We start from the raw sequence: 25,829 nt of genomic DNA, 5'->3' as shown, positions 1-25,829 counted from the left end.
CTTTTTCCTGGAAGACTCACTCCTCCAATCGCACTTGATATTTAAGTAAGTGTCAATGGTCAAAGACCACTGCTCGCCTAGTACCTATGGCACCGCACCCCGCGCACCCCCAGGTGGCCCAGGCTCCGCAGCCAATAGTCACTACCACCCGCCAACTCAGCCTGAGTTATATGAGATTGGGCGGCCGGAGGCGCTGCGTGATTGGTGAGTCGGATGGGGGCGGGGCCTCGCTCGAAAGCCCCCTCTGGATTGGTGCAAACTATCCTATCGGGGTGGGGTCTCCACTCTGGGCGGGAAAGCTCGAACAGTGCTGCCGGGCTGGAGACTGTGGTAGCCGCTGCGCTCCGGCTGAGGGAACCAGAGACTGCTCCATCCCTAGCGGAGCGCTGTGCAGGCAGGAGTCATGACGGGCGAGGCGGGTTCCGAGGTGAGTTTATGCACACGCTTCTCACCGGGGCTGCGAAGGCCCGGCGCCGAGGGGTTAGGTAGGGCTGGGGTAGATCCGGCAGAGCCGGGGCTCCCGGGCGGTACTACTGCGGCTCCCGGCGTTCACCGCGCCCGCTCCCGCGGCCTCGCGACTCAGCAGGGATGGTCTCCGAATGGGCGTCCCGTGCCGCCGTCGGGCTTCCGGTGCTTCGGGCCCCTTGGCCGTGGAGCTCCAGGTCTCTGCGGCGCGCGGTGCCTGCAGTTCAGCCCATCTCTGCCGCCCGCCCAGCCCTTTGGCGCGTTTCCTGTCGCGGAAGCTCCTCCCCTCAGGGTGCCCCGAAAACCAGGAGGCTCTGGCCGAACCGGGCCGCCAGGGTGCGGGGCGGGATTCTCGGCAAATAGAGGGCGAGAGTGTTATGTTAGGGAGCTCCACGCTGGGCTTGGGAGCGGGCCTGGAGGTCATCGCGCGCTGGCCCTTCGCGTTTTCCGACGGGGCCCGGAGTGGGGAAGTCACAGTCGGGGCTCCTGGCTGGTGGCTGGCAGCTCTTTGGTGAAATTGGGCATAAAAACACACGTTTCCAGACCTGTGCCCTTTCTGGGGCCGGATTCGGGCAAGGCACTCTCGCCTTAGGAGCAAAATTTAAAGGGGTGCCAAAACCCTCAGTAATCAAATGAAACTCATATTTTAATGCAATATTTTTAAAAAACCAAAATTAATGCAAAACATTTTATGATTTGATATTGAACAAAATATCAGACGTTTAAACAAAGACAAGATCCGACCAGGCTCTTGCGGGACCCTGCCTCACTCACCTCACCCTAATCCCGCCCCTGGTTCCAATAAACTTATTTACAGAGGCGGACGGCTGACGTCATGAGCCGTAGATTGTTGATTTTTATTTATTTATTTATTTATTTATTTATTTTTGGAGACAGCGTCTCACTGTGTGGCCCAGGCTGGAGTACAGTGGCTCGATCTTGGCTCACTGCAACCTCCTCCTCCCAGGTTCAAGTGATTCTCTTGCCTCAGTCTCCCAAGTAGCTAAGATTACAGACGTATGCCACCATGCCCAGGTAATTTTTGTATTTTTAGTAGAGACGGGATTTCACTATGTTGACCAGGCTGGTCTTGAACTCCCGAGCTCAGGTGATCTGCCCACCTCGGCCTCTCAAAGTGCTGGGATTACAGACGTGAGCCACCAAGTCTAGCCTCTGTTGATTTGATTTTTTTTTTTCTTTTTTTTTATTATTGGCAGGGGTCTCATGGAGATTTAATTTTTTGAAAAATAATTGCATTAATGTGTTATTTATTTTGATTACTGAATTTTTTTGAGACCTGACTCCATCCTGTTCCTGGCCCTGCCCTTTGACATTGCTGCAAATTGCCTAGAAGAGAATCGTGATTAAAAGCAGCCCTATTCCTTGAGCTGTCTGGTTACCTAAAATTGGTTTCCACATTCACAAACGGAAGTAATAGTTTTACTGCTTTGGATTGTTGAGAGGATCGTCAGTTGATACATATTAATTCTCAGCAATCCCAGCGCTTTGGGAGGCCAAGGCGATCGGATTGCTTGAGCTCAAGAGTTCAAAACCAGCCTGCGTAAGATACATGGCAAAACTCTGTTTCTACAAAACAAACATACAAAAATTAGCCGGGTGTCGCATATGGTCCCAGTTTCTCTGGAGGCTGAGGTGAGAGGATCCTTTGGGCCTGGGAGGTCAAGGCTGCAGTGAGCCATGATCTTGCCACTGCACTCCAGCCTGGGTGACAGAGTGAGACGCCGTATCAAAAAAAAAAAAAAAAAAAATTGAATACCAAGCATTCAAATCAATTTAATAATTTTTCGAGAAGCCACTAGGGTGAGGCTTTGTGCCCCGAAGCTCATATTTATCCCTTTATTAATAAGTTGATTCAGAGCCCTAAGAACATCAAGGAGGTAGACTTGGCATTTAGAGTAGCTTGGTCACTAACTGATCAAGTCACCTAACATAACCCTGCTCCTTAGATTTTTATTTGTGACTTCTTATACTGTCTTATTTTCAAATCTATACAAACATGGAAAAGCTGGTGTAATGAACCCATCACCTTACTTCGACTCCAGTTTTGAATATCTCTCATCTGAAATGCTTGGGACTAGAAGAGTTTTGAATTTCAGAATTATTTTGGATTTTGGAATATTTGCATACACATAATGATATGTCTTAGGGGAGGGACCCAAGTCTAAAAATGAAATTGAGTTATATTACATATACACCTTACACACATAGTCTGAAGGTAATTTTATACAGTATTTTTAAATAACTTTGTGCATGAAACAAAGATTTTACTGCAACCCATCATAGGATATCAGGTATGGAATTTTCACCCAGTGGCATCATGTCAGTGATCAAATGTTTTGGATTTGGAAGGATTTCAGATTTTCAGATTAGAGATGTTCAACCTGTATTATCAAATCATGACCAGTCTTGTTTCATTTATACCCCTACCCATTTTTCCTCTTACTGGATTATTTGGAAGAAAATCCCAGATACCATATTATTTTAACCACAAATATTTTAGTGTGCATATCTAAAAGACAAGGGCTTTCCATAAAAGACAACTACAATATTATTACCACACCTAAGAAGTATCTAGTCAGTGTTTAGATTTCTTTGACGCATAGATATTTCATTTATTTTTATATGCCATTTTAGCATAATTTTTTTATATTTTTAGTTTTTTGAATCATCCACAGTTGGCATATTGCAATTGTTTATATTAATATATATGTGTATATATAGATATATGTAAAAATTTTAAGATATACATAAATATATGAAGCATACATATATGTATGTAGAAATATACATTACATGCATGCACATAGAAATATACATGTGTGTATATATAACTATATAGAAATATACATACGTACACACATATATACATTCGCTTGTGTATCTCTTGTGTATCAACTTTCTTTATGGGTCCCTCTCCCTCTCTTTTTTTTCTTTGCAATATATTGTTAAACTGGCTGGGCGAGGTAGCGCATGTCTGTAATCCCAGCATTTGGGAGGCCAAGGCAGGTGGATCACTTGAGGTCAGGAGTTCAAGACTGGCCTGGCCAAAATGGTGAAACCTTGTCTCTACTAAAATACAAAAAATTAGCTGGGTGTGTTGGTGCATGCCTGTAATCCCAGCTGAGATTGCGCCACTGTACTCCAGCCTGCGTGACAGAGCAAGACTTCATCTCAAAAAAAGAAAGAAAGAAAAATTAAAAAGAAAGAAATAGCCCAGTTTGACTTGTGGAGTTTCCCACATCTAGATTGAATCTCTGTGGTGTTATCCAACATGTTCTTCTATTCCCTGTAGTTCCTGTAAATGGGTAGTTAGATCTAGAGACTTGATAGGATTCAGAGTTGATTGTTTTGTCAGGAATACTTTATAGCTAGCATTGGGCACTTCTATTGGGCAGCACATAATGTCTGGTTGTTCCTCTTTTGATGATGTTAGCAGTCAATAATGATAATTGCCTAGGTCTGTTGTTTAATAATTGAGGGTTGATAAAATTGTGATAATCTAATTCTATTATTTCTTCATTGATTAGGATATTTCTCTAATCAATGAGAAACTTTCCCTCATCAGTCATTTGGATATTTTGGGGAACAGTTCACATAGAAAAGTCATAATAAATGCTTGATCTTTTCATTTTTTTAATCATTCCTCAAAGAGTTGGTTCTGTTATCATCCTTCAAAGGTGAAAAATGAGTTTGTTGTCCAGTAATTCTAAATGTCATCCATTCAAGGAACCATTGTATTTGATTCTTTCCTTAGTTCAGGTTGATGATCCCATGATGGTTTATGTGTCATGTATTTGGAGCTTTCGGTCACCTGCTGGTTAACACAAAGTAATTGTCATTTTCTAGGTTCACCTAGAAATCAACAATCCAAAAGTCATTTCACAAGAGGAAGCAGATAGTCCTTCAGATAGTGGACAGGGCAACTATGAAACAACTGGATCCTTGAGTGAAGGAGGTTTGTAATAGTATTTTTATTTTTAGGAATAGGATGCGAGAGCCTTGATTGTAAGTAGATTGGATTAATTTCATCATTCTCTTGATTTATTACATTATTAATGCCCCTTATTGTTTGTTTTACTATAAAAGCAAAATAACAGTGCTTGTACCTTTTTGAAACTACGAATTTCTTTTATATTGTTGAATGTCTAATAGCTACCACATTGCCTGGTTAACTGCATTCATTCTATAATAAAAGGAATGTTAACACCTGCTAGAGGATTAGAACAACTTTACACATTGTAAATATATATAAAATTACATTTCTCAGTAAGAGACATTTTTTTCAGGGAAAATGTTTTTCAAAATGTATTTTTAGATTTGCTACAATCAGTTCTTAATAGTAGTTACAGAATTTCACAATGTGATATATCACTTGCATAACTAAATATATTTTTGAAGAGTAGTGGGATTAGGAGAAAGATCAAATGATAATATAATTTGAAAAAAATGTTTTCAGATTCAGATGAAGAGATATTTGTAAGTAAGAAGTTGAAAAACAGGAAGGTTCTACAAGACAGTGATTCTGAAACAGAGGACACAAATGCCTCTCCAGAGAAAACTACCTATGACAATGCTGAGGAGGAAAATAAAGAGAATTTATATGCTGGGAAAAATACAAAAATCAAAAGGATTTACAAAACTCTGGCAGACAGTGATGAAAGTTACATGGAGAAGTCTTTGTATCAGGAAAATCTTGAAGCCCAAGTGAAACCTTGTTTAGAGCTGAGTCTTCATTCTGGAAACTCTATGGACTTTACCACTGACAGAAAGAGTTCCAAAAAGCAGACACATGATAAAGAAGGAACTGCAGGAAAAGCAAAAATAAAATCAAAAAGAAGACTTGAGAAAGAGGAGAGAAAAATGGAAAAAATTAGACGGCTAAAAAAGAAGGAAACAAAAAATCAGGTACATTTTAAAGAATAATTTGCTATTGCTCGGATAGATTAACATTTTAGAAGAGGTTGCTGTTAGTACTTGAGGTTGTTTCTACTCTCCAAATATTGCTTTGAATTGGCTATTTTGTGTTGAGAATAGGATTTAAAATAACTGGTCTTGGCCAGGTGCAGTGGTGCATGCTTCTAAACCCAGTACTTTGGGAGGCCGAGGCCAGAGGTTCACTTAAGCCCAGGAGTTCAAGACCAGCCTAGGCAATAGCGTGAGATCCTGCCTCTACAAAAAACTTAAAAATTAGCTGGGTGTGGTGGCTGTAGTCCCAGCTACTTGGGAGGCTGAGGTAGAAGAATCACTTGGGCCCAGGAGGTCGAGGCTGAAATGAGCTGTAATTGTACCACTACACTCCAGCCTGGATGACACAGAGTGAGACCTTGTCTCAAACAACAACAAAAACTTATTGGTCTTATTCTGTATTTTGGGTATACAGAGGACATTTCCAAATAAATAGGTTTCTGATTTTCTTTATGAGCCCATGGAGTAATTCTTTGCTGCCTCTGATCTGATGGAAGTTAACTTTGAAAGAAGGCTTTTTTATGCATCTATCAGTCAGAAGTCTTGTTTGCTAACTAGAAAAACCATCCTTGAATTTATAAACTAATTGCTTAATAAGTATTTGACTTTTCTAAAAAAAAAGTTTATTAAGTTAGTTTTGGACAGTTGCATAAAATCACCACTTGGACTTCAAAGGATAACTGTGAGTTAGGAACCAGTGAGAATGTTCTAGATTTTATATGCTCGTCTGTTGATGAAACATGGGCTTTTTCTGGCCTGATCCAAACTGCCATATGATGTTGTGAAATAGTGGATTTTGAAATGATTGGATTATGTTTTTTGTTTATATGCTACCTAGGAAGATGATGTAGAACAGCCATTTAATGACAGTGGCTGTCTTCTTGTGGATAAAGACCTTTTTGAAACTGGGTTGGAGGATGAAAATAACTCTCCATTGGAAGATGAAGAATCATTAGAATCAATAAGAGCAGCTGTGAAAAACAAAGTAAAAAAGCACAAGGCAAGTAAAGCATGATTGCACTAAGAGTTAACCAACTGTTTCTGACCTTTGCTATATTTTTAATTTACTGGTGTAAACTTAATTTTTTTTTTAACTGAAGAAAAATATGTGTCAATTGATTTAAGTTTTTCAGCTGTTAATTTTGGAAACTTGCAGTACAAGTGATAGACATGCTAACTTCTTTGGAAACTAGCACTTTGTTATTACCCTTTAAGGAATGTTGGGGAAAAAAAAGTAAGATACTTGATGGTATAGTAAGATGCAGGTAAATAATAGGGAAGAGAGATAAATTTTGCAATCCTATGACCTTTGAGAAATAAACTCTATAGGGTTTCAGGAAGGGTATCAAGAGAGGCATTAGTCAAAACATTGTTGTCCCGAGTGTTTGGAAGCATAATTTTTCTTCCTAAGATTTTCTTCAGCTTCCTGGGAGTCATCATCCCTCTTTAGGGAAAGATGTAAGCAGAGGTAAAAGAAATAAGGGTCCAAACTCCATTTGAGATATCTAATTTGTTTTCCAAGCATAATAGAATGCTGTGTTTAATAATTTCTATTTGATGATTATTGATTTATTAATGTAGCACGATATGTTGTTGGACTACAAAAGTAGTCTTTAACTAAAGCATCCTCTTATTTGAATTTTGTTTTTGTGTTAATAATCAACCTGCCATTTCTTTTAGAAAAAAGAACCATCTTTGGGGAGTGGGGTCCATTCATTTGAGGAAGAAAGTGAGTTATCAAAAGGAACCATGAGGAAGGTGAGGTAAAGCCCTGTATATTAGTCACATTGATCTCTTTACACAGGAGATTATCGGTTTCTTAGGGATAAGTATTTTATTTGGTCTATCATGTTTTTCTGTTACCCATCATATTGCTTTGAACATAGTAGGAACACAAATATGAATTGGATTGAACGAATTCTCTGAGACTTGGGAATAAGTTAGTTCCTTGAGTTTTTACTGCATTTAGGCTTACTTGTGCTTACTATTTCCTCTCCTCTTTTCTTGGAGAGAGCAAACTCTTGAGAGATGAATATCTGTCTTTCTGGATATTCATATAATTAATGTAGTCTCACTTTTTGTTTTCTTTAAGGAAAGAAAGGCAGCCAAGTTAAGTAAAGAAGCATTAAAACAACTGCATAGTGAGACTCAGCGCCTTATTCGAGGTAATGCAACTCAGTAAACTTTGAGGGAAAGTCACAGTATTTCTTTGTAAGCTCAACTTGGAGACTTATTTTTTTTTAACACTTCTAATATGAACTCAGGTTATAATATTAAGTTTAGAATTGATCTTGGTGAATGGCCATTGTTCTAAAGCCCTTGGAACATTGGTATAAACTGAAGAAATTTTCAGAACTGTAGTGGAAGTAAGGAGGACTTTTTTTTTTTTTTTTTTTGAGACAGAGTCTTGCACTATCGCCCAGTCTGTAGTGCAGTGGCACGATCTTGGCTCACTGCAATCTCTGCCTCCTGGGTTCAAGCAATTCTCCTGCCTCAGCCTCCCGAGTAGCTGGGACTACAGGCATGCACCACCACGCCCAGCTAATTTTTTTGTATTTTTAGTAGAAATGGGGTTTCACCATGTTGGCCAGGATGGTCTCAATCTCCTGACCTTGTGATTGTCCCACCTCGGCCTCCCAAAGTGCTGGGATTACAGGTGTGAGCCATCACACCCGGCCGGAGGAAATTTTTTAATGGTTGTCTGTGGACTGATTGTGTCAGGATTCTTTTGAGAGGTAGTAATCCCCCCTTATTCGCAGTTTTGGTTACCTGTGGTCAGCCATGGACCATGGAATTTAAAAATATCCCTTTGTCCAGTGTATCATGCTCTATATGCTACCTGCCTGTTAGTTAGTAGCCCTCTCAGTCATCAGATCAAAAATACACTGCATGGTTTGGTACTGTCTGCAGTTTCAGGCATCCACTGCAGATCTTGGAATGTATCCCTGTAGATAAGGGGGGGCTACTATATATACATTTTTAGGCCCCACAGAGATTCTGATTCAGTAGATTTGAAATGGGATCCAAGAATCTGTATTTGTAAAACACTTCCTGGATCATTTTGATTTCACAGCTAGGTTTAAAAGCCACTGGTCTTTAAGGAGTTCTTTTGTACTTAGCTCTTTGTTCAAGAGGCGTTTTCTATTTCTAGTGATGGCTTTGGTTATTATTGTGTTTGGTTAACTGAATATGTAGTGACATCTTAGAATATACAGTATATATATTTACTTGTTTTATTTCCTCTTATAGAGTCTGCACTTAATCTTCCATATCATATGCCTGAGAATAAAACCATTCATGATTTCTTCAAACGTAAACCCCGGCCCACTTGCCAGGGCAATGCCATGGCACTATTGAAGTAAGAACCCTCTTTCCTTATGATTATAATTTTCATGAACTTTCAGTTTTGTATCAAACATATGGGATAAAAAGTTCAGATTTCTCACTCCCTTAAAACTGATTTAACTGATTTATTATATGCTAAGGGTTAAGAATGTTTCACATTTAGGATAATTTTCAACTCCAGCTCATTTTCTCTTCTCTAGGTCATCTAAATATCAGTCAAGCCATCACAAAGAAATCATAGACACTGCAAATACTACTGAAATGAACAGTGATCACCATAGTAAAAGTTCTGAGCAGACAACAGGTACAGAAAATGAAGTGGAAATTAACACACTCCCTGTGGCTTCAGAGGAAACTTGGATCACTGCTGGATCAGATGAGTCTTGCAGGAAGGATTTGGTAGAAAATGAAGAGCAAGAAATTCAGGAGAAACAGAAGCAGAGTGACATTAGATCTTCACCTGGGAACAGCTCAGTGTTGCAACAGGAATCCAACTTCCTTGGGAACAATCGCAGTGAGGAATGTCAGCTTGGAGGGCTTGTAGCATTTGAACCTCATGTCCTGGAGGGCGAAGGCCTCCCAAAACCAGAAGAAACAGATGAGAAAGTGGAAGAGACTGGGCAGCAAAGTAAATCATCAGTAGTTGTGCCCCTTGAAAAAGTGAGACGGTTTACTCTGGATAGACTTAAGCAACTGGGAGTAGATGTTTCCATTAAACCACAGCTAGGTGCTGATGAAGATTCCTTTGTGATACTTGATGAACCTAAAACCAACAGAGGTAATCCTTTAAATTGTGAGGAGCCTCCCTGGAGTGATTATCCTGGCAGCTTTTGATTATTGGCCACTGTTGAGGACAGAGAACACAGGAGAAACCAATAACCACATGTGATTTATCCTACATTTGTTCCAGATATGGGCAGAGTCCCTTTTAGAGAAATTTGGCAGGGCATGTAAAAGTAAATGAGTACGGTGAATTTGAGCAGTTAGACAGAAAACATTAGAAACAGACTTTTTCAGGTGTGGTTTAAGTAGTAGGGGCGACTGCATAAAGGTGGAGAAGGCGAGGGGCTGAAAGTGTGTGAGGTGTAAAGAGAAAACTTTGGAGGTTGTGAGAGCTAGAGGGTAAATGGGGCATAGCCTGTGATTTTGAGGGATTTTAAGAGTATTAGAGTGGCAGCTGCTGCTGTGCGTTGTCATGAGGGCCAGCCCAGGGCTGTTAGGTTAAGTTGTTTGGATAAAAGGGCTACAGGCGGTGGGCCTGGCTCCTGTGTAAGAATCCCAACTGCACAGTCCTGGATTTTAGCAGTGTATAATGAAAAGTGTTGAGACAAGCTGGGGAGAGCTAGGGAGGGAGCAGTTTTTAGAGCTGTTTTTAAGGCGTGAGGAAGGGATTTAGGATTAATAGGGTTGAATAAGTTTTCTTTAGTGAGTTTATACAATGACTTAGAATAGCAAAACCTCGTATCCAGAGGTGAAAGTAGCAACCACACCCAGGAAGGAGAGAAGGTGTTTGGTAGATGGGGTTGGGGTTTGGGAAATTAACTGGATACGGTTGGCAGGGAGAGTGCATGTATGCTGGCAAAAGATTATAACAGATGGGGAAGAAATTTGGGCTTTGGAAGGGGATACATGATACCCCTTTGAGTATAGATGCTGAAGAAGCAGGAAGGTGAATTAAAAGGCCATGTTGTAATAGATGGGTGATAACAGGCTTACACCTTTTAAAGCCTGTTATGGAATCGGGTACTGGGGCTGGGCAGGGTAAGGGTGGTTAGGTTTTAAGGGGATGATGAGGGGCGAGTGACTTGTAGCAACAGATGGGAAGGCGTTGTTTGACACCCTAGGAGTAAGGTAGGGGGACATAAGGGGAGCTATTGAGGGATGTATGGGTTCAGGGAAGAGGGAGGCAATGAGGTGTGGCCATAGCCCAGGAATAGTTAAGGAGGCAGACAATTTTGCTATGATATCTTGGCCTAACAGGGGAACTGGACAAGTGGGGATGATTAGGAAAGAATTTGGAAGGAGTGCTGGCCTAATTGACACCAGACTTAGGGAGTTTTTAGAGGCCTGGAGGCCTTGCTGTCAATTCCCACAACAGTTACGGAGACCAAGGAGACAGGTCCTTGAAAAGAAGGCATCGTGGAGTGGATGGCCTCCGTGTTGATTAAGAAGGGGACGGACTTACCCTCCACCATAAGAGTTACCTGAAATTCAGTGTCCTTGATGGTCCAGGGGGCTTCTGAGATGCTTGGGCAGCGTTAGTCTTTAGCTGCCAAGCTGAGGATTGGAGCTTCCGGAGCTCTGGGAGCAGCGACGTGAGTCGGAAAGTCGACTTTCTGTGGGTGCCCTGCACAGATGGGGCAGGGCTTAGAAGGAATCCCGGGCTGTGGGCATTCCTTGGCCCAGTGGCCAGGTTTCCCACACTTGAAGCAAGGTCCAGGAGGGGCGGCTGGATGCGCTGCAGTCTGGGCGCTTTGAAGTCTTTGTGAGCCGGCGGTGCGGCTGGGGTTTGTCTTATGGCAGAGGCAAGCATCTGTAGTTCTGAGATGTGCTGCTGCTGGGCAGATTTTTCCCTATTATCGAACACCTTGAAGGTGAGGTTGCTTAATTCCTGTTGTGGGGTTTGAGGGCCAGATTTTAATTTCTGTACCTTTTTGTAATGTTAGGGACTGATTGGGTGATAAAATGCGTATTAAGCATTTTTTAGGGGTGAGAGTAGAAGGATGACATTTAAGTTACTCCAGGTGAGATTATAGGACTGGGTTAAGTATTGGAGGCTTTGATGAAAAGGAGCCTAACCCAGTGGCCAATTTGGGAAAAGTTGGACAAAGAGAAAGAAATGTGCACCCTATCTATGCCTTTGGCTCCAGCCACCTGTGGAAGGAGGAATTGTTGGGGAGGGGCAGAGGAGGTAGCCACGGGACTAAACTATAAGCTGGGCCGAGAATGAGGTAGGGAGGTGAGAGGAGAGGCATAAGGAAGTGGGTTGTGGGCAGAGGAAGAGGAGGAAGGCTTTTGGGGGTGAGGTTAGGTTCTGGATTAGGGCCTGGTTTGGACAGGTGGGGAGGAGAAAAGTTGGAAGGGTTGATGGACAAGCAGGATTTTGGCTTACTGGCAGAGGAAGGAGGGGCAGATGGAAGGGAAGAGAAGGAGTAGAGATTAGGGAGGGATTGGTGTGTAAAAAATGCCTGGACGTAGGGAATTTCAGACCATTTGCCTGTGTTGTGACAAAAATTGTCTAAATCTTGTAAAATAGAGAGGTCAAAGGTGCCATTTTTTTGCCAGTTGGAGCCGTTGTTTAACTTGTATCGTGGCCATGCAGTATTTCAGAAGATGAGACGTTCGAATTTTTAGGTCAGGAGACAGTTGAAGAGGCTTGAGGGTTTTTAGAACACAAGCCAGTGAAGAGGAGGGAGGGATAGAGGATGGACGATTGCCCATGGTTCTGGAAAGGCAGCAGAGACAAGGAAAAGGGGCAACAACCCAGCTGCTTTTGTCTTTCCCTTTCCACTTCCTCCCCCTTTTGGTTTCACGGGGAGGAAGTGGAAAGGGAAAGACAAAAGAATAGGAAAGCAAAAAAGAAAAACTGCTTACCAAAATAGCCGGTGGTGTACGTCTGTGGGCAGGTCTGATGACCCCAGGTCGGTACGTAGATTTCTTCATGGAGGGAGCACAAGAACAGGGACGGGCATTTGGTCTCCCATAGGAGTTCCCCTGTCCCGGATTTTGGCACCAAATATTAAAAATGCGGGCTTTGAATGAAGAGACCCCCCCAAACAGGCTTTGTGTGAGCAACATGGCTGTTTATTCACCTGGGTGGAGGTAGGCTAAGGCGGAAAAGGGCATTAGCAAAGGGCAGTGGGATAGGAGTTGGTTTTATAGGTTTAGGGTGGGCAGTGGAAAGTTACAGAGTAAGCTCAGTTACAGTGGTGGGGGTAGGGGCAAGGAGTATACATTACCATAAGTTCAGTTACAATGGTGGGTGGGATAAGAGTGTTATAATAACAGTTAAAATGGCAAGGTTGGGTGAGGAGCTTGTCTGGGGAAGCTCCGCTGGGCCACTAGGGACAATGGCAAATGCAGGTTGCGGGTGGGAGACGATTAGCTGAGGCAAGCAGGACTTCAGACTTTCAGGCTCCAGGCTTGCATATGGAGACCTGACAAGAGGGTCACTTGAGCCCAGGAGTTTAAGGTCATCCTGGGCAGGATATGAAAGCCCATCTAAGAAAGAAAAGAAAAGAAAAAGAGACAGAGAGAAAGAGGAGGGATGGAAGAAGGGAGAGAGCGAGAGAGAGAGAAAGCAAGCAAGCAAAGGCTTGGTTGTGGGTATGTGAAGATTTGTTGAAATAATGCATGCAAATGGGTAAAGAAGCACTCAAAAAGTGGTTGCTGCTTCTACTATTATTAGTGAAATGGTTCACATCAAGACTTTTTTTTTTTCTTTTGAGATGCAGTTCTCCTGCCTGAGCCTCTTAAGTAGCTGGGATTACAGGCCCCTGCCACTACACCCAGCTAATTTTTGTATTTTTAGTAGAGGCAGGGTTTTACCATGTTGACCAGGCTGGTCTCGAACTCCTGACCTCAGGTGGTCTGCCTGCTTTGACCTCCCAAAGTGCTGGGATTAAAGGCATGAGCCACCTCACCTGGCCAAGACTCTTTCATTAAACCAGGTGCAGTCAGTAGCTTATGCCTGTAATCATAGCACTTTGGGAAGCTGAGGTGGGTGGATCACTTGAGCCCATGAATACATATATATTCTCTTTCATTAAACAGTTTATTGTTGTCAGGTGCTATGTCAGCCACTATATCTGGTGTGTAAAATATGCTCAGTGAATCTGTTAATTGGATGGGTTGACTTTGGAGATGGAGAGGATAGAAAGAACACCTTGTCTCAGAGAAAAAAACATGTACACACAAGATTCTCTTTCATTAAACAGCTTATTGGCAGGTGCTTTGTCAGTCACTATATCTGGTATGTAAAATATGCTCAGTGAGTCTGTTAATTGAATGGGTTGACTTTGGAAATGGAGAGAAAGAAAGAGCTCTGCATGGTGTGTAATGGGAAGATGTGAAAGTCAGTTTGACCAGGGCTGGAGGTTGTGTTGGCAGAGTTAGCAGAACTAGCATAGCTTCATTAGCAAAGAAGCGTGAGAGTGAGCTGTTGTCTGGAACACTGACGGAGAGATTTTGTTATATGGGACTAAAAGTTATCTAAACAGTCCTAGACTGATAGGAAAGGGAGAAACCTTTTTTGAGTACCAACTATATTAGACACTGGTACATTCTTTATTAGTTATTAGTTGTCTTTCTTAATTCTTATAGCCCCAGGTATTATTTTGCAAAATGAAGAGACTGAGGCTCAGAGAGGTTAGGTAATTTTTCCAACATTATATTTGGCTTATAAAGGGACCTAGCACAGTGCCTGGCACATGTTAAGCACTTATTTTTTTAACTTGGAACATATTTTCCTTTAGAAATAATTGACATGGGCCAGGCACGGTGGCTCACGCCTGTAATCCCAGCACTTTGGGAGGCTGAGGTGGGCAGATCACAAGGTCAGGAGTTCAAGACCAGCCTGGCCAACGTGGTGAAACCCTGTCTCTACTAAAAATACAAAAATTAGCTGGGCATGGTGGTGTGTGCCTGTAATCCCAGCTACTCTGGAGGCTGAGGCAAGAGAATTGCTTGAACCGGGACCCGAGAGGCAGAGGTTGCAGTGAGCCAAGATTGCGCCACTGCTCTCCAGCCTGGGCTACAGAGCAAGACTCCATCTCAAAAAAAAAAAAAATTAGTCAGGCATGGTGGCGCACACCTGCAGTCCCAGCTGCTTGGGAGGCTGAGGCAGAAGAATCACTTGAACCTCAGTGGCAGAGATTGCAATGAGCCCAGATCGCACCACTGTACTCCAGCCTGGGTGACAGAGCAAGACTCCGTCTCAAAAAGAAAGAAAGAAATAATTGACATGAAATTTGAGTTTTCAGACCAGCCATAATATACATGAACTTAGAATCAATATTCATTCATTCATGCAATAAATTTTATTTAGCACTGTGTTGGATGCTGTGTATACAGGTAAAACACTCCCTGCTCTCAAAGAAATTAAAGTGTAATAGGAGTGATAGGCAGGCAAACAGACCATTACAATACTGGATGGTCAGTGCTATGATCAAGGTATGTAGTTGAGGGTGCATTGGGAAGCTAGAGGAAGGGTACCTTACTTGGAGCCTAGAAATCAGAGAAGTTTCTGAAAGGAGCTCAGTAGAGATACTAAGGCAGAGGGGTGAGGGAGGGCTTTTTTGGTGGAGGAGTTGGACCTGCAAATGTCAGAGACAGGGTGTTCTGGCTGACTGAAGTGAAGATAGCAAGGACATTGGTCATCAAAGCCCAGATCATTCAGGATTTTTATGCCATGCTAGGAGCTTGGACTTTAGCTCTTTGTAAGTAGAGGACCATTGAAAGGTTTTCAGCAAAGGAAATGTTCAGTTAGATACTCATCTTAGGAAGTTAAATCTGGTAGCTGGTGTGCTGGATGCATTGGAAGGGGTTAAAAACAGTGGGAACAGCTCAGTTTCCTTACCTCATATAGAATAAGGTTTCCATGAGAAAATGCATATAAATTTAAATTTTGTGATGTCAGAAATATATTACTTTTGTTGCTTGCAATAGCATATGGAATAATTTCTGCCTCTAATTCCTCTGCTTTCTGGACCAGAGCAACGTGAATGAGAACAGTTCTCATGCTGCTTGTAGAGACAAACTAGGGCAGAGACTTTTCACTTAAGAAAGGAGATGAGAGGTGATGGAGACTAATGGAGGGTGAGGAACTTGAACAGGAATTTTAGGATGAAGACAGTGATGGCTGTGTCATGTAATAAAGGCCAAAGAAAGTGGTTGATCCAATGAGTTGGGGGAGGAAGAGCTTTGAGGATCCTAGCTTTCTCCAGTTATGAAATGAAGGTACCTCTTGCCTCACTGCTATTTTAAGTCCCAGGTAATCTTCCCACCCAACCATTTCTTTTACTCTAGAGGCACCCATAATAACCTGCCTATTTCTGTTCCCTTTTCCCTGCCACCACCTGTTGCTTTCAACTTTACTAAACCACTGCAAAATAGGCAGACTTAACAGCTTGTCTCTCTACTCTTTTGTTTGCCATTGTAAACATACCATCCTTTAGAGTTGGGTTTTTGCTGCTGATAATGTTGGGGACCTCAGGATAAAAAGATTTCCTTCATTTTTCTCTTTTTCTAGTAAGACCCTCTAGGGGAAAAAAAATCTAGATGCTATTCACAAAAATACTGAAGTATGATTTGAGTTCATTTTTAAAAATTAACCAAAGTTTCATGCTTATAGTCCCAGCACTTTGGGAAACTGAGGTGGGAAGATTGCTTTGAGGCCAGGAGTTTGAGACTAGCTTGGGCAACATAGCGAGTTCCTGTCTCTACAAAAAAATAAAAAAGCCAGGTGTGGTGACATGCACCTGTAGGCCTAGCTACTTGGGAGGCTGAGGTAGAAGGAATGCTTAAACCCAGGAGGTCAAGGTTGCAGTGAGCTGTGACTGCACCATTGCACTCCAGCCTGAGCAATAGAGCAAGACTCTGTCTCTAAAAAGAAAAATGAAAAGTGGCTGGGTATGGTGGCTCACACCTGTAACCCTAGCACTTTGGGAGGCTGAGGAGGGTGGATCACTTCAGTCTAGGAGTTCAAGACCAGTCTGGGCAACATGGCAAAAACCTGTTTCTAAAGAAATACAAAACTTGGCTGGGCGTGGTGGCTCACACCTGTAATCTCAGCACTTTGGGAGGCTGAGGTGGGTAGATCACCTGAGGTCAGGAGTTCAAGACCAGCCTGGGCAACATGGTGAAACCCCGTCCCTATTAAAAATACAAAAAAATTAGCTGGGCATAGTGGCGCTCTCCTGTAATCCCAGCTACTCAGGAGGCTGAGGCAGGAGAATCACTTGAACCTGGGAGATGGAGGTTGCAGTGAGTTGAGATCGCATCACTGCACTCCAGTCTGGGCAACAGAATGAGACTCCGTCTCAAAACAAAAACAAACAACAACAAATAGGGAATTTTAAAAAGGAGACTAAAACTCATGGAAAATTAAGCCCTTGAATAGTTGAGATTTGTGATATTTTTTTCCTACCAGTTTAATACTTTTAAAGAATTTTTAAAGAATGTTCAAGAGAATTGCACATATTTGGAAATTTCAGGTATAAATTTCTGTCTTAAATGTCTGATTTTTGAAACATTGAGGAAGAATTGTTGGAACAGTCCATTAGTTTGGGTTAAGTTGTATGAATTTGACTCAGGAGTTAGTAGCAAGGGATTTTTTATTTCTTTGTGTTTGTGATTTTCCTCATCATTGTTCAGCTAAAAAAAACTTAGCTTATAAGTCTTAAAGGAAAGAGTTCTGAGCGTGGCAAACTGACACACCGGTTGGTGTTTGGGTTTAGAACTGGAAGACTTGAAGCAGCGTTTCTGGAAGCATGCTAATCCAGCAGCCAAACCCAGGGCTGGTCATACAGTGAATGTGAACGTCATAGTGAAAGAAGTGGGCACTGATGGAAAGGAAGAGCTAAAAGCAGATGTGGTATCTGTGACTTTGGCACCTAAGAAGCTGGAAGGAGCAAGCCACACAAAACCAGGTATTTGAGCCCACAGGTTTTGTTTTTTGGTTTTTGCTTTGTATTCTAGCAGATCTTCATGGCTATTGAAAACCTTATAATGAAAAGTTATAGAATATTTTTCCTTCGAGACTTTGGACAGGAGTATCTCTGGCATGATTCACGTGTAGCACACCTAGAGGTATGGGGTGGACAAGCTGACTTTATTTTTTACAATATCATTTGTCTTATAAAAAATAATAAATATCCATTGTAGAAAAATATATAGAATAAACAAAAAACTTAATCTATCAGAGACAGGTTCTATAACCATATTGTGTATCCTTTCAAACTCTCCTCTTTGCACATATATATATGTATTTAAACAAAAACAGGGCTGGGTGCAGTGGCTCACACCTGTAATCCTAGAACTTTGGAAGGCCAAAGCAGGAGGATCGCTTGAGCTCAGGAGTTGGAGACCAACCTGAGCAACATAGTGAGCCCTCATCTCTACCAAAAAAAAAAATTATCCAGGCATGGTGGCATGCATGTGTGGCCCCAGCTACTTGGGAGGCTGAGATGGGAGGATAACTTGAGCCAGGAGGTTGAGGTTGCAATGAATCATGATTGTGGCACTGCACTCCAGCCTAGGCAACAGAGAGACCCTGTCTCAAAAAACCCAAAACAAAACAACCCACCTAATAATGTGATCATAACATGCATTTTGCTTTGTAATATGCTTTTTTGTTTTAAAACTGTAGTAAGGACAGCTCTCACCCCCACCTTGAAATCATAAGTAATGTATCACATGGAAAACAGTTTTAAACACTGAAAAAAAAGGTATTAAATGAAAAATTAGTCTTCCCAAAGATAACTATTAACAATTTCTTGTGTGTCCTTATAGGAGTATTTTTATCCGTGTACCATTTTTTGTGAATGTGTGTAGCATTGAACATTTACTTCCTGTCAGGCGTTGCTCTAGGTGCTTTATATGTTTTATCTCATTTAATCCTTACAACCCTATGAGGTAAATAACATTAGTATCTTTATTTTGTATATGAAGAAACTCATATGCAGAGCACTTAAGCCATTTGTTCAAGCTTACACAGCTAATAAGTGGTAGGACCAGTAATCTAATCCAGACCACCTAACTCCAGAGCTCAGATCCACCTTAAGTTGTTTTTGAGGCTTTTTAAAAATGGCCACATAATATTCCATTGAATGAATACAACATGACTCATTAAGCCATACTCCTATTGATGGACGTCTTGTTTGTTCCAATTCTTGCCATTGCATACCAGTGTTACATGATAGTACCAGATATATGTTGGTATGTTAATTGCAAAATTCCTTACAGTAGAATTGTTGTGATATATATCACATTCTAATATATGTTATCCAGTTGTCTTTCAGAATGGTTCTACCACTCTGAATCACAGTGTATGAGTTCCTGTTTCCTCTTGTTAATAATAGGTATTATCAAACCTAATTTTTGCTGAACTAACATGTTGAAAATGGTATCTCATTATTTTGATTTGTAGCTCTTTAGTTAGCAGTGAGGTTAAGCATTACTTTTAATTTGTTTATCAACAATATATGTTTATTTTTCTGTGAACTGCCAGTTCATATAATTTATCCATTTACTCTTGAGTTGTTTCTCTTTTTCTTTAACATAGGTAAATTTATCAGTGTTTTTCTTCATGGCTTTTGAGCCACAGACTTTTGAAGCTCCACTCCCTACCCCCTTTTTTCTCTTTTGAACAACGATTTTATAATCCCTGAGTAGTATACTATCCCAGGGAGCAGAAGTTCTCTTTGATACTTCAATTCATAATCCTCATGTGTTCAAATAACAAAAAAGCCCAGAATACTAAGGTCTCAGATTTTCCTTTTGGGATGTGACTAGAATACTTCTGGAGATGCCTAAAATGCATACTTAATTGTTGTATTATGACTAGAGCATTTCTACATTTCTGTTCAGGTGAAAAGCTTCAGGTGCTAAAAGCTAAACTGCAAGAGGCAATGAAACTCCGAAGGTTTGAGGAACGCCAGAAGCGCCAAGCGCTATTTAAATTAGATAATGAAGATGGGTTTGAGGAAGAATCGGAGGAAGAGGAAGAAATGACAGATGAGTCTGAGGAAGATGGAGAAGAGGAGGTAGAGAAAGAAGAGGAAGAAGAGGAAGAACTAGAGGAAGAGGAGGAGAAAGAAGAGGAAGAAGAAGGAAATCAGGAGGTTTCTGGCAATTATGTTGTTTTGTTACTTGGTCATGGTGAATATGAGAGAAAAAGTCAGATCTGAATAAGAGTATAATAAGCATGTTCAATTGTATAAGAGATTTTGGGGCATGGCAAGGGTAACTACCTCATATATGCCTAAATCTTAGTACATTCAGTTCTGTCGGTATCATTGAATATCTGTAGATGTTCAGTACCATTAAATATCATTATTATATATCAATACAGGTATTCAGTGGTACTGACAGAATACCATTGGCTTGGCTTCCACCTGTCTGTTTATATGTTTTAATATAATAATGCTAATATTAAAAATGGCTTTGTATTAGCAGGAAATTTTATCTTTGTTGTTTATTTAGGTTTCTCTATCAGATTAAAAAGCGGTCTTAACCTTGGCCAGATTGAGGTCTAGAGTAAATTCTCAAGGAGGCAGAGGCCTTTCTGAGTTATTTTCATTCTTCGTTGAAGAAGGCATTTATAGAAGAACCTCTTGCCCTTATTCCATAGTATTGTTTTCTGCCTAGGGAAGACAGGTGATGATAACGATTGTTAAGTATTAAAAAGCTTTCCTTTTGGGGCCTTGTGCAGTGACTCATGCTTGTAATCCCAGTACTTTGGGAGGCTGAGGTGGGCAGATCATCTGAGTCAGGAGTTTGAGAACAACCTGGCCAACGTGGTGAAGCTCCATTTCTACTAAAAATACAAAAATTAACTGGGTGTGGTGACACACACCTGTAGTCCCAGCTACTCGGGAGACTGAGGCAGGAGAATTGCTTGAACTTGGGCAGTGAAGGTTACAGGGCAGTGAAGGTTACAGTGAGCTGAGATTGTGCCACTGCATTCTAGCCTGAGTGACAGAGTGAGACACTCATCTCAAAAAAAGAGGGGGGAAAGGCTTTCCTTTTTGTATGCTGGGATCACTTGAGTTAATTTTTTTTTAATTTATTTTTATTTCTTTATTTTTTTAAGAGAAGAGGGTCTCACTATGTTGACCAGGCTGGTCTTGAACTCCTGGCCTCAAGGGTTCTCCCATTGTTGTGACCTCCCAGAGTGCTGAGCCACCACACCCAGCAACTTGAGTTAATATTTAATTTGGGGTAAAGGAGAAAGAAAGCAATGGCTGAACTGTACCGCCTGTCCCAGTCTGTGCTTTGTTTGTGATCAGTAGTTAGCCTGCAAACTGATTGTTTAACCTCTTACTGCCTCAATAAAATGATAATGCAGTTGTCCTTCATAATCTTAGCAATTTCTGGATGGTAAAAGTTAAAAAGCAATACAAAAAAGTTCTAGAAGTATCAGGGAACATTATGTTGATAATGGTCATATGGAACTTCCTTCAAGTTGACCTTTTTGAATTTAAAATGTGACCTGTAACCAAGCAGCCATATTTCAGGCTAACAGTTTATTTGCTTTTAAATTTTTTGACTTGTATTATTTTGTTTTGTGGTGGCATGACTGGTAAAGATTGCAGAGTTCCTTCTTAGTAGTGAAGAAATAGAAACCAAAGATGAAAAAGAAATGGATAAAGAAAATAATGATGGCAGTAGTGAAGTTGGCAAGTCAGTTGGCTTCCTCTCTGTTCCCAAGTCTCTCTCATCAGATTCTACTTTACTTCTATTTAAGGACAGCTCTTCCAAGATGGGGTAAGTGATTCTCTCTAAAAAAATATAAAATTGCCTTGGATTTGTCCTTCCTGTAAAAAATAAGAAAAGATACTGAACCAATTTACCTTCTTATTTTGCAGTTACTTTCCTACTGAAGAAAAATCAGAAACAGATGAAAACCCAGGCAAACAGCCTAGCAAACTGGGTAAGTAGTGATTCTTGTGCAGAACTTGACATTTCTTTTGTCCCTCAGCTTTGATATTTAGGGACTGCAATACTGTAAGTTTCCTTTTTTTTTTTTTTTTTTTTCAAAAAAGGGGAGAGAGAACAGGAGTCTTGCTCTATTGCCCAGGCTGGAATGCAATCTAAAAATAGGTATTAAGAACCTCTTTTATGCCGATAATTGTGCTTAACAGCAGAGACAGGAAGGAATAAGGGAAGAAAAAAACAAACAGCCAACCAATATTTCATTTAAGTCTGTGAAATGCTATGCAAATGATGAAGAGTGATTTACTTCCAATTATGTGGTCACTTTCAAAATAGGTATAATGTGGTACTGAGAAAAATGTATGTTCTGTGGATCTGGGGTAAAGAATTCTATAAATATTCACTGAGTTTACTTGTTCCAGGTCTGAATTCAAATGATAGACGTCCCTGTTAATTTTCTATCTCGTTGATCCGTCAAATATTAACAATGTGGTGTCAAAGTCTCCCGCTATTATTGAGCAGGAGTCCAAGTCTCTTTATAAGTCATTATGAACTTGTCTTATGTATCTGGGTGTTCCTATATTGGGTGCATATATATTTATGACCATTGACTCCTGTTGTTGCATTGATCCTTTTACCATTATGTAATGTCCTTCTTTGTTTCTTTTAGTCTTTGTTACTATTAAAGTCTATTTTGTCACAGACGAAAGTTACAACTCCTGTGTTTTTTTTTTTTTTGCTCTCCATTTAATTGGTAAGTCTTCCATCCACCCTTTGTTTTGAGTCTTTGTATGTTCTTGCTTATGAGATGGATCTGGATACAGCATACTGATGGGTTTCAACTTTTTATTCAATTTGTCTGTCTGTGTCTTTGATTGGGGCATTTAATCCATTTAAATTTAGGATTAATATTGATATTCGTGAGTTTAATATTGTCATTTAATGCTAGCTGGCTATTTTGCCCATTAGTTGATATAGATTCTTCATTATGGAGATACTCTTTACCTTTTGGTAAGTTTTTGGGATGACTGATACTGGTTGTCCCTTTCTGTGTATAGTGCTTCTTTCAGAAACTCTTGTAAAGCAGGCCTGGTGGTGATGAAATCTCTGAGTGCTTGCTTGTTTGTGAAAAATTTTATTTTTCCTTCATTTATGAAGCTTAGTTTGGCTGGATATGAGATTCTGGGTTGAAAATTCTTTTCTTTGAGGATAATGAATATTGACCCCCACTCTCTTCTAGTTTGTAGGGTTTCTGCTGAGAGATCTGCTGTGAGTCTGATAGGCTTCCCTTTATGGGTAACCTGACCTTTCTCTCTAGCTGCCCTTAGAATTTTCTCCTTTATTTCAACCCTGGTGAATCTAACGATTATGTGTCTTGGGGTTGCTCTACTTGAGGAATATCTTTGTGGTGTTCTCTGTATTACCTGGAGTTGAGTATTGTCCTGCCGTACTAGGTTAGGAAAGTTTTCCTGAATAATGTCCTGAAGAATATTTTCCATCTTGGATTCATTCCTTCATGACATTCAAGTACACCTATCAAACGTAAATTAGGTCTTTTCACATAGTCCCATAGTTCTTGGAGACTTTGCTCATTCCTTTTTACTCTTTCTTCTCTAATCTTGTCTTCTCCTTTCATTTCATTAAGTTGGTCTTCGACCTCTGATATCCTTTCTTCTGCTTGATCAATTCGACTGTTAAAACCTGTGCATACTTCGTGGAGTTCTTGTATTGTATTCTTCAGTTCCATTAATTGACTTATATTCCTCTCTAAATTGTCTATTCTTGTTAGGATTTCGTCAAACCTTTTTTCAAGGTTCTTAGTTTCTTTACATTGGGCTAGAACATGTTCTTTTAACTCACAGAAGTTTCTTATTATCCACCTTCTGAAGCCTAATTCTGTTAATGGAACGCACTCGTTCTCCATCAGGCCTTGTTGCCTTGTTGATGAGGAACTGTGATCCCCTGTAGAGGGAGAGGCATTCTGATTTTGGGTATTCTCAGCCTTTTTATGCTGGTTTCTTCCCATCATTGTAAATTTATCCACCTGTTGTCTTTGTAATTACCGACTTTCAAATTAGGTCTCTGAGTGGATATCCAACTTAATTCCCAGAGCCGGAATCTGAGCAACCCACTGCGCCGGCTAAAACGGCAGCATTAAGATTCATGGTGCATTTCTGCCCGGTAATCTCTGGTCTGGCTTCCTTCTTGAGTCCCTTTTTCAATCAGCTGAATAGGCGACTCTGCCTTTCTGGAACTCCAAATGTCAACCAAAAGGGGACCCAGTCCCGTTTACTCTGCACCAAGAACCGCCGCGCCAGCCACAAGAGTCACGCTGGCGACCCATGGGGCTCCTCCGCTGGGAATCCCATGGTCCGTGAGCAACGAAAATTTGTTTGAAAGTGTGGCATCCTCTCGTTCTCTGAGCTTTCACTGGGAGCTACGATCCTGAGCTGCTAGTAATCGGACATCCTTTTTTTTTTTTTTTTTAATCTGGTCACTTCCCAGTCTCTCATGTGGCAATTAAAGGGGTTTATGAATTAGAATATTTTTCCTGGTCTATTTTTTTTTTTCTTTTTTTTTTTAGACGGAGTTTCGCTCTTGTTACCCAGGCTGGAGTACAATGGCGCGATCTTGGCTCACTGCAACCTCCACCTCCTGGGTTCAAGCAATTCTCCTGCCTTAGCCTCCTGAGTAGCTGGGACTACAGGCATGCGCCACCATGCCCAGCTAATTTTTGTATTTTTAGTAGAGACGAGGTTTCACCATGTAGACCAGGATGGTCTCGATCTCTTGACCTCGTGATCCACCCCCTCGGCCTCCCAAAGTGCTGGGATTATAGGCATGAGCCACCGTGCCCGGCCCTTCCTGGTCTATTTTTTGAAAACTTGCGGTTTATTTATAGTAGGCCATGGTACATAATGTCCTTAGTGAATATGTGTTGATTGAGTGAGCAATGAAATATTTCTGTATGTAGATCAAAGGAAGACGTACAATTGGATAATGAAGAGTGTGATTATAGGCATTAGGCAGGATAAGAGAAAGAAGAGAACTTTTGGCCGGGTGCAGTGGGTCACACCTGTAATCCCAGCACTTTGGGAGGCTGAGGCCGAGGTGGATCACAAGGTCAGGAGATTGAGACCATCCTGTCTAAGACGGTGAAACCCTGTTTCTACCAAAAGTACAAAAAATTAGCCAAGCATGGTGGCATGCGCCCATTGGCCCAGCTACTCGGGAGGCTGAGGCAGGAGAATCACTTGAACCCAGGAGGCAGAGGTTTCAGTGAGCACTACTGCACTCCAGCCTGCAAGACAGAGCAAGACTCCATCTCCAAAAAAAAAAAAAGAATAACTTTCAAATGTCACTGCTCAGAGTAATAAGCCCTGATTACATAATGCTATCTTAGTACTGTAATTTACCTTTAACTTAATGTTTTGGAACATATAACTCGAGGGATTTGCCTATGAATTTTATCTGACAGTTTCATCCTCAACTCTTTTTCCTAAACAAATCCACCTTATTTCTGTAATCATGCACTTAAAAGGTGTTTCTCTTTCTTTAGATGAGGATGATTCATGTTCATTGCTAACAAAGGAGAGCAGCCACAATAGCAGCTTTGAGCTCATTGGCTCCACGATTCCATCCTATCAGCCTTGCAACAGACAAACAGGCCGTGGGACCAGTTTTTTACCTACAGCAGGAGGATTCAGATCTCCTTCCCCTGGGCTATTTCGAGCCAGTTTGGTCAGCTCAGCTTCTAAGGTAAGATGGTAATGGTTTTTCTAATCTCCTCCTCTCTTTGCTTCCCACATTGCTAAATAAAGTGTGTCCCAGCCAACCAACTCCCACCACATTGGTACTGAGCTTATGTGTGTTGAGTTTAAAAAATCCACCCCCTTTGTGTATTAAAAACAAGCTTCATCCAGTATTCTTACTTTCTTGGAGATATTTTTCTTTATGCTTCTCATGGCTGTGTATTGTCCTCCTCAACTGCAATTGCTGGAGAGTAGATTGAATTTTGCAAACAGCAACTTCTGTTGTTGTCATGACAATGAATGACATTTGTAAAATGTTTTGTTATTGTTTGTTTTTGTTTGGGTACCAGAGTTCAGGGAAACTGTCTGAGCCTTCACTTCCCATAGAGGATTCCCAGGATCTGTATAACGCCTCCCCAGAACCTAAGACACTTTTCCTAGGAGCAGGAGACTTCCAGTTCTGTTTAGAAGATGACACTCAGAGCCAACTGTTGGATGCAGATGGGTAGGTAGTTTTGTGTTTCTGTGGGTGGGAATGGTGCTGGGTACCGCTTAATTTTGTTTAAAAATAAGTGAGCTTCTGTCACTCCATCTGTGCTTTCTCTTCTGAGAAAGAGAAGGTGTACA

General features: G+C 41.1%; 1 protein-coding gene across 2 annotated transcripts in view; it reads left to right on the top strand.

The window, feature by feature from the left end:
* Positions 1-305: 305 nt before the first annotated feature.
* The window catches only part of CLSPN (claspin), a 38,266-nt gene continuing 12,742 nt past the window's right edge, over positions 306-25,829 (top strand). Inside the window, exons 1-14 of one of the 2 annotated variants that reach the window (XM_064363679.1) lie at positions 306-427; positions 4,333-4,441; positions 4,943-5,391; positions 6,290-6,451; positions 7,132-7,209; positions 7,544-7,616; positions 8,701-8,809; positions 8,997-9,574; positions 17,253-17,444; positions 19,384-19,637; positions 21,263-21,282; positions 21,384-21,448; positions 25,010-25,209; positions 25,553-25,707. In XM_064363679.1, coding sequence (XP_064219749.1) covers positions 404-427; positions 4,333-4,441; positions 4,943-5,391; positions 6,290-6,451; positions 7,132-7,209; positions 7,544-7,616; positions 8,701-8,809; positions 8,997-9,574; positions 17,253-17,444; positions 19,384-19,637; positions 21,263-21,282; positions 21,384-21,448; positions 25,010-25,209; positions 25,553-25,707 — 2,468 coding nt within the window. In that variant the 5' untranslated portion in view covers positions 306-403. Of the gene's footprint in view, positions 428-4,332; positions 4,442-4,942; positions 5,392-6,289; positions 6,452-7,131; positions 7,210-7,543; positions 7,617-8,700; positions 8,810-8,996; positions 9,575-17,252; positions 17,445-19,383; positions 19,638-21,103; positions 21,283-21,383; positions 21,449-25,009; positions 25,210-25,552; positions 25,708-25,829 lie in introns of both variants that reach the window. The other variant, XM_012439864.2, reaches the window with a different exon arrangement.

This window comes from Aotus nancymaae, unplaced genomic scaffold (assembly GCF_030222135.1).
Source record: "Aotus nancymaae isolate 86718 unplaced genomic scaffold, 86718_ANA_hifiasm-v0.15.2.pri h1tg000053l, whole genome shotgun sequence".
Classification (NCBI taxonomy): domain Eukaryota; kingdom Metazoa; phylum Chordata; class Mammalia; order Primates; family Aotidae; genus Aotus; species Aotus nancymaae.
Note: the sequence above shows the minus strand (reverse complement) of the source record. Positions and strands in the feature narration are given on the sequence as shown.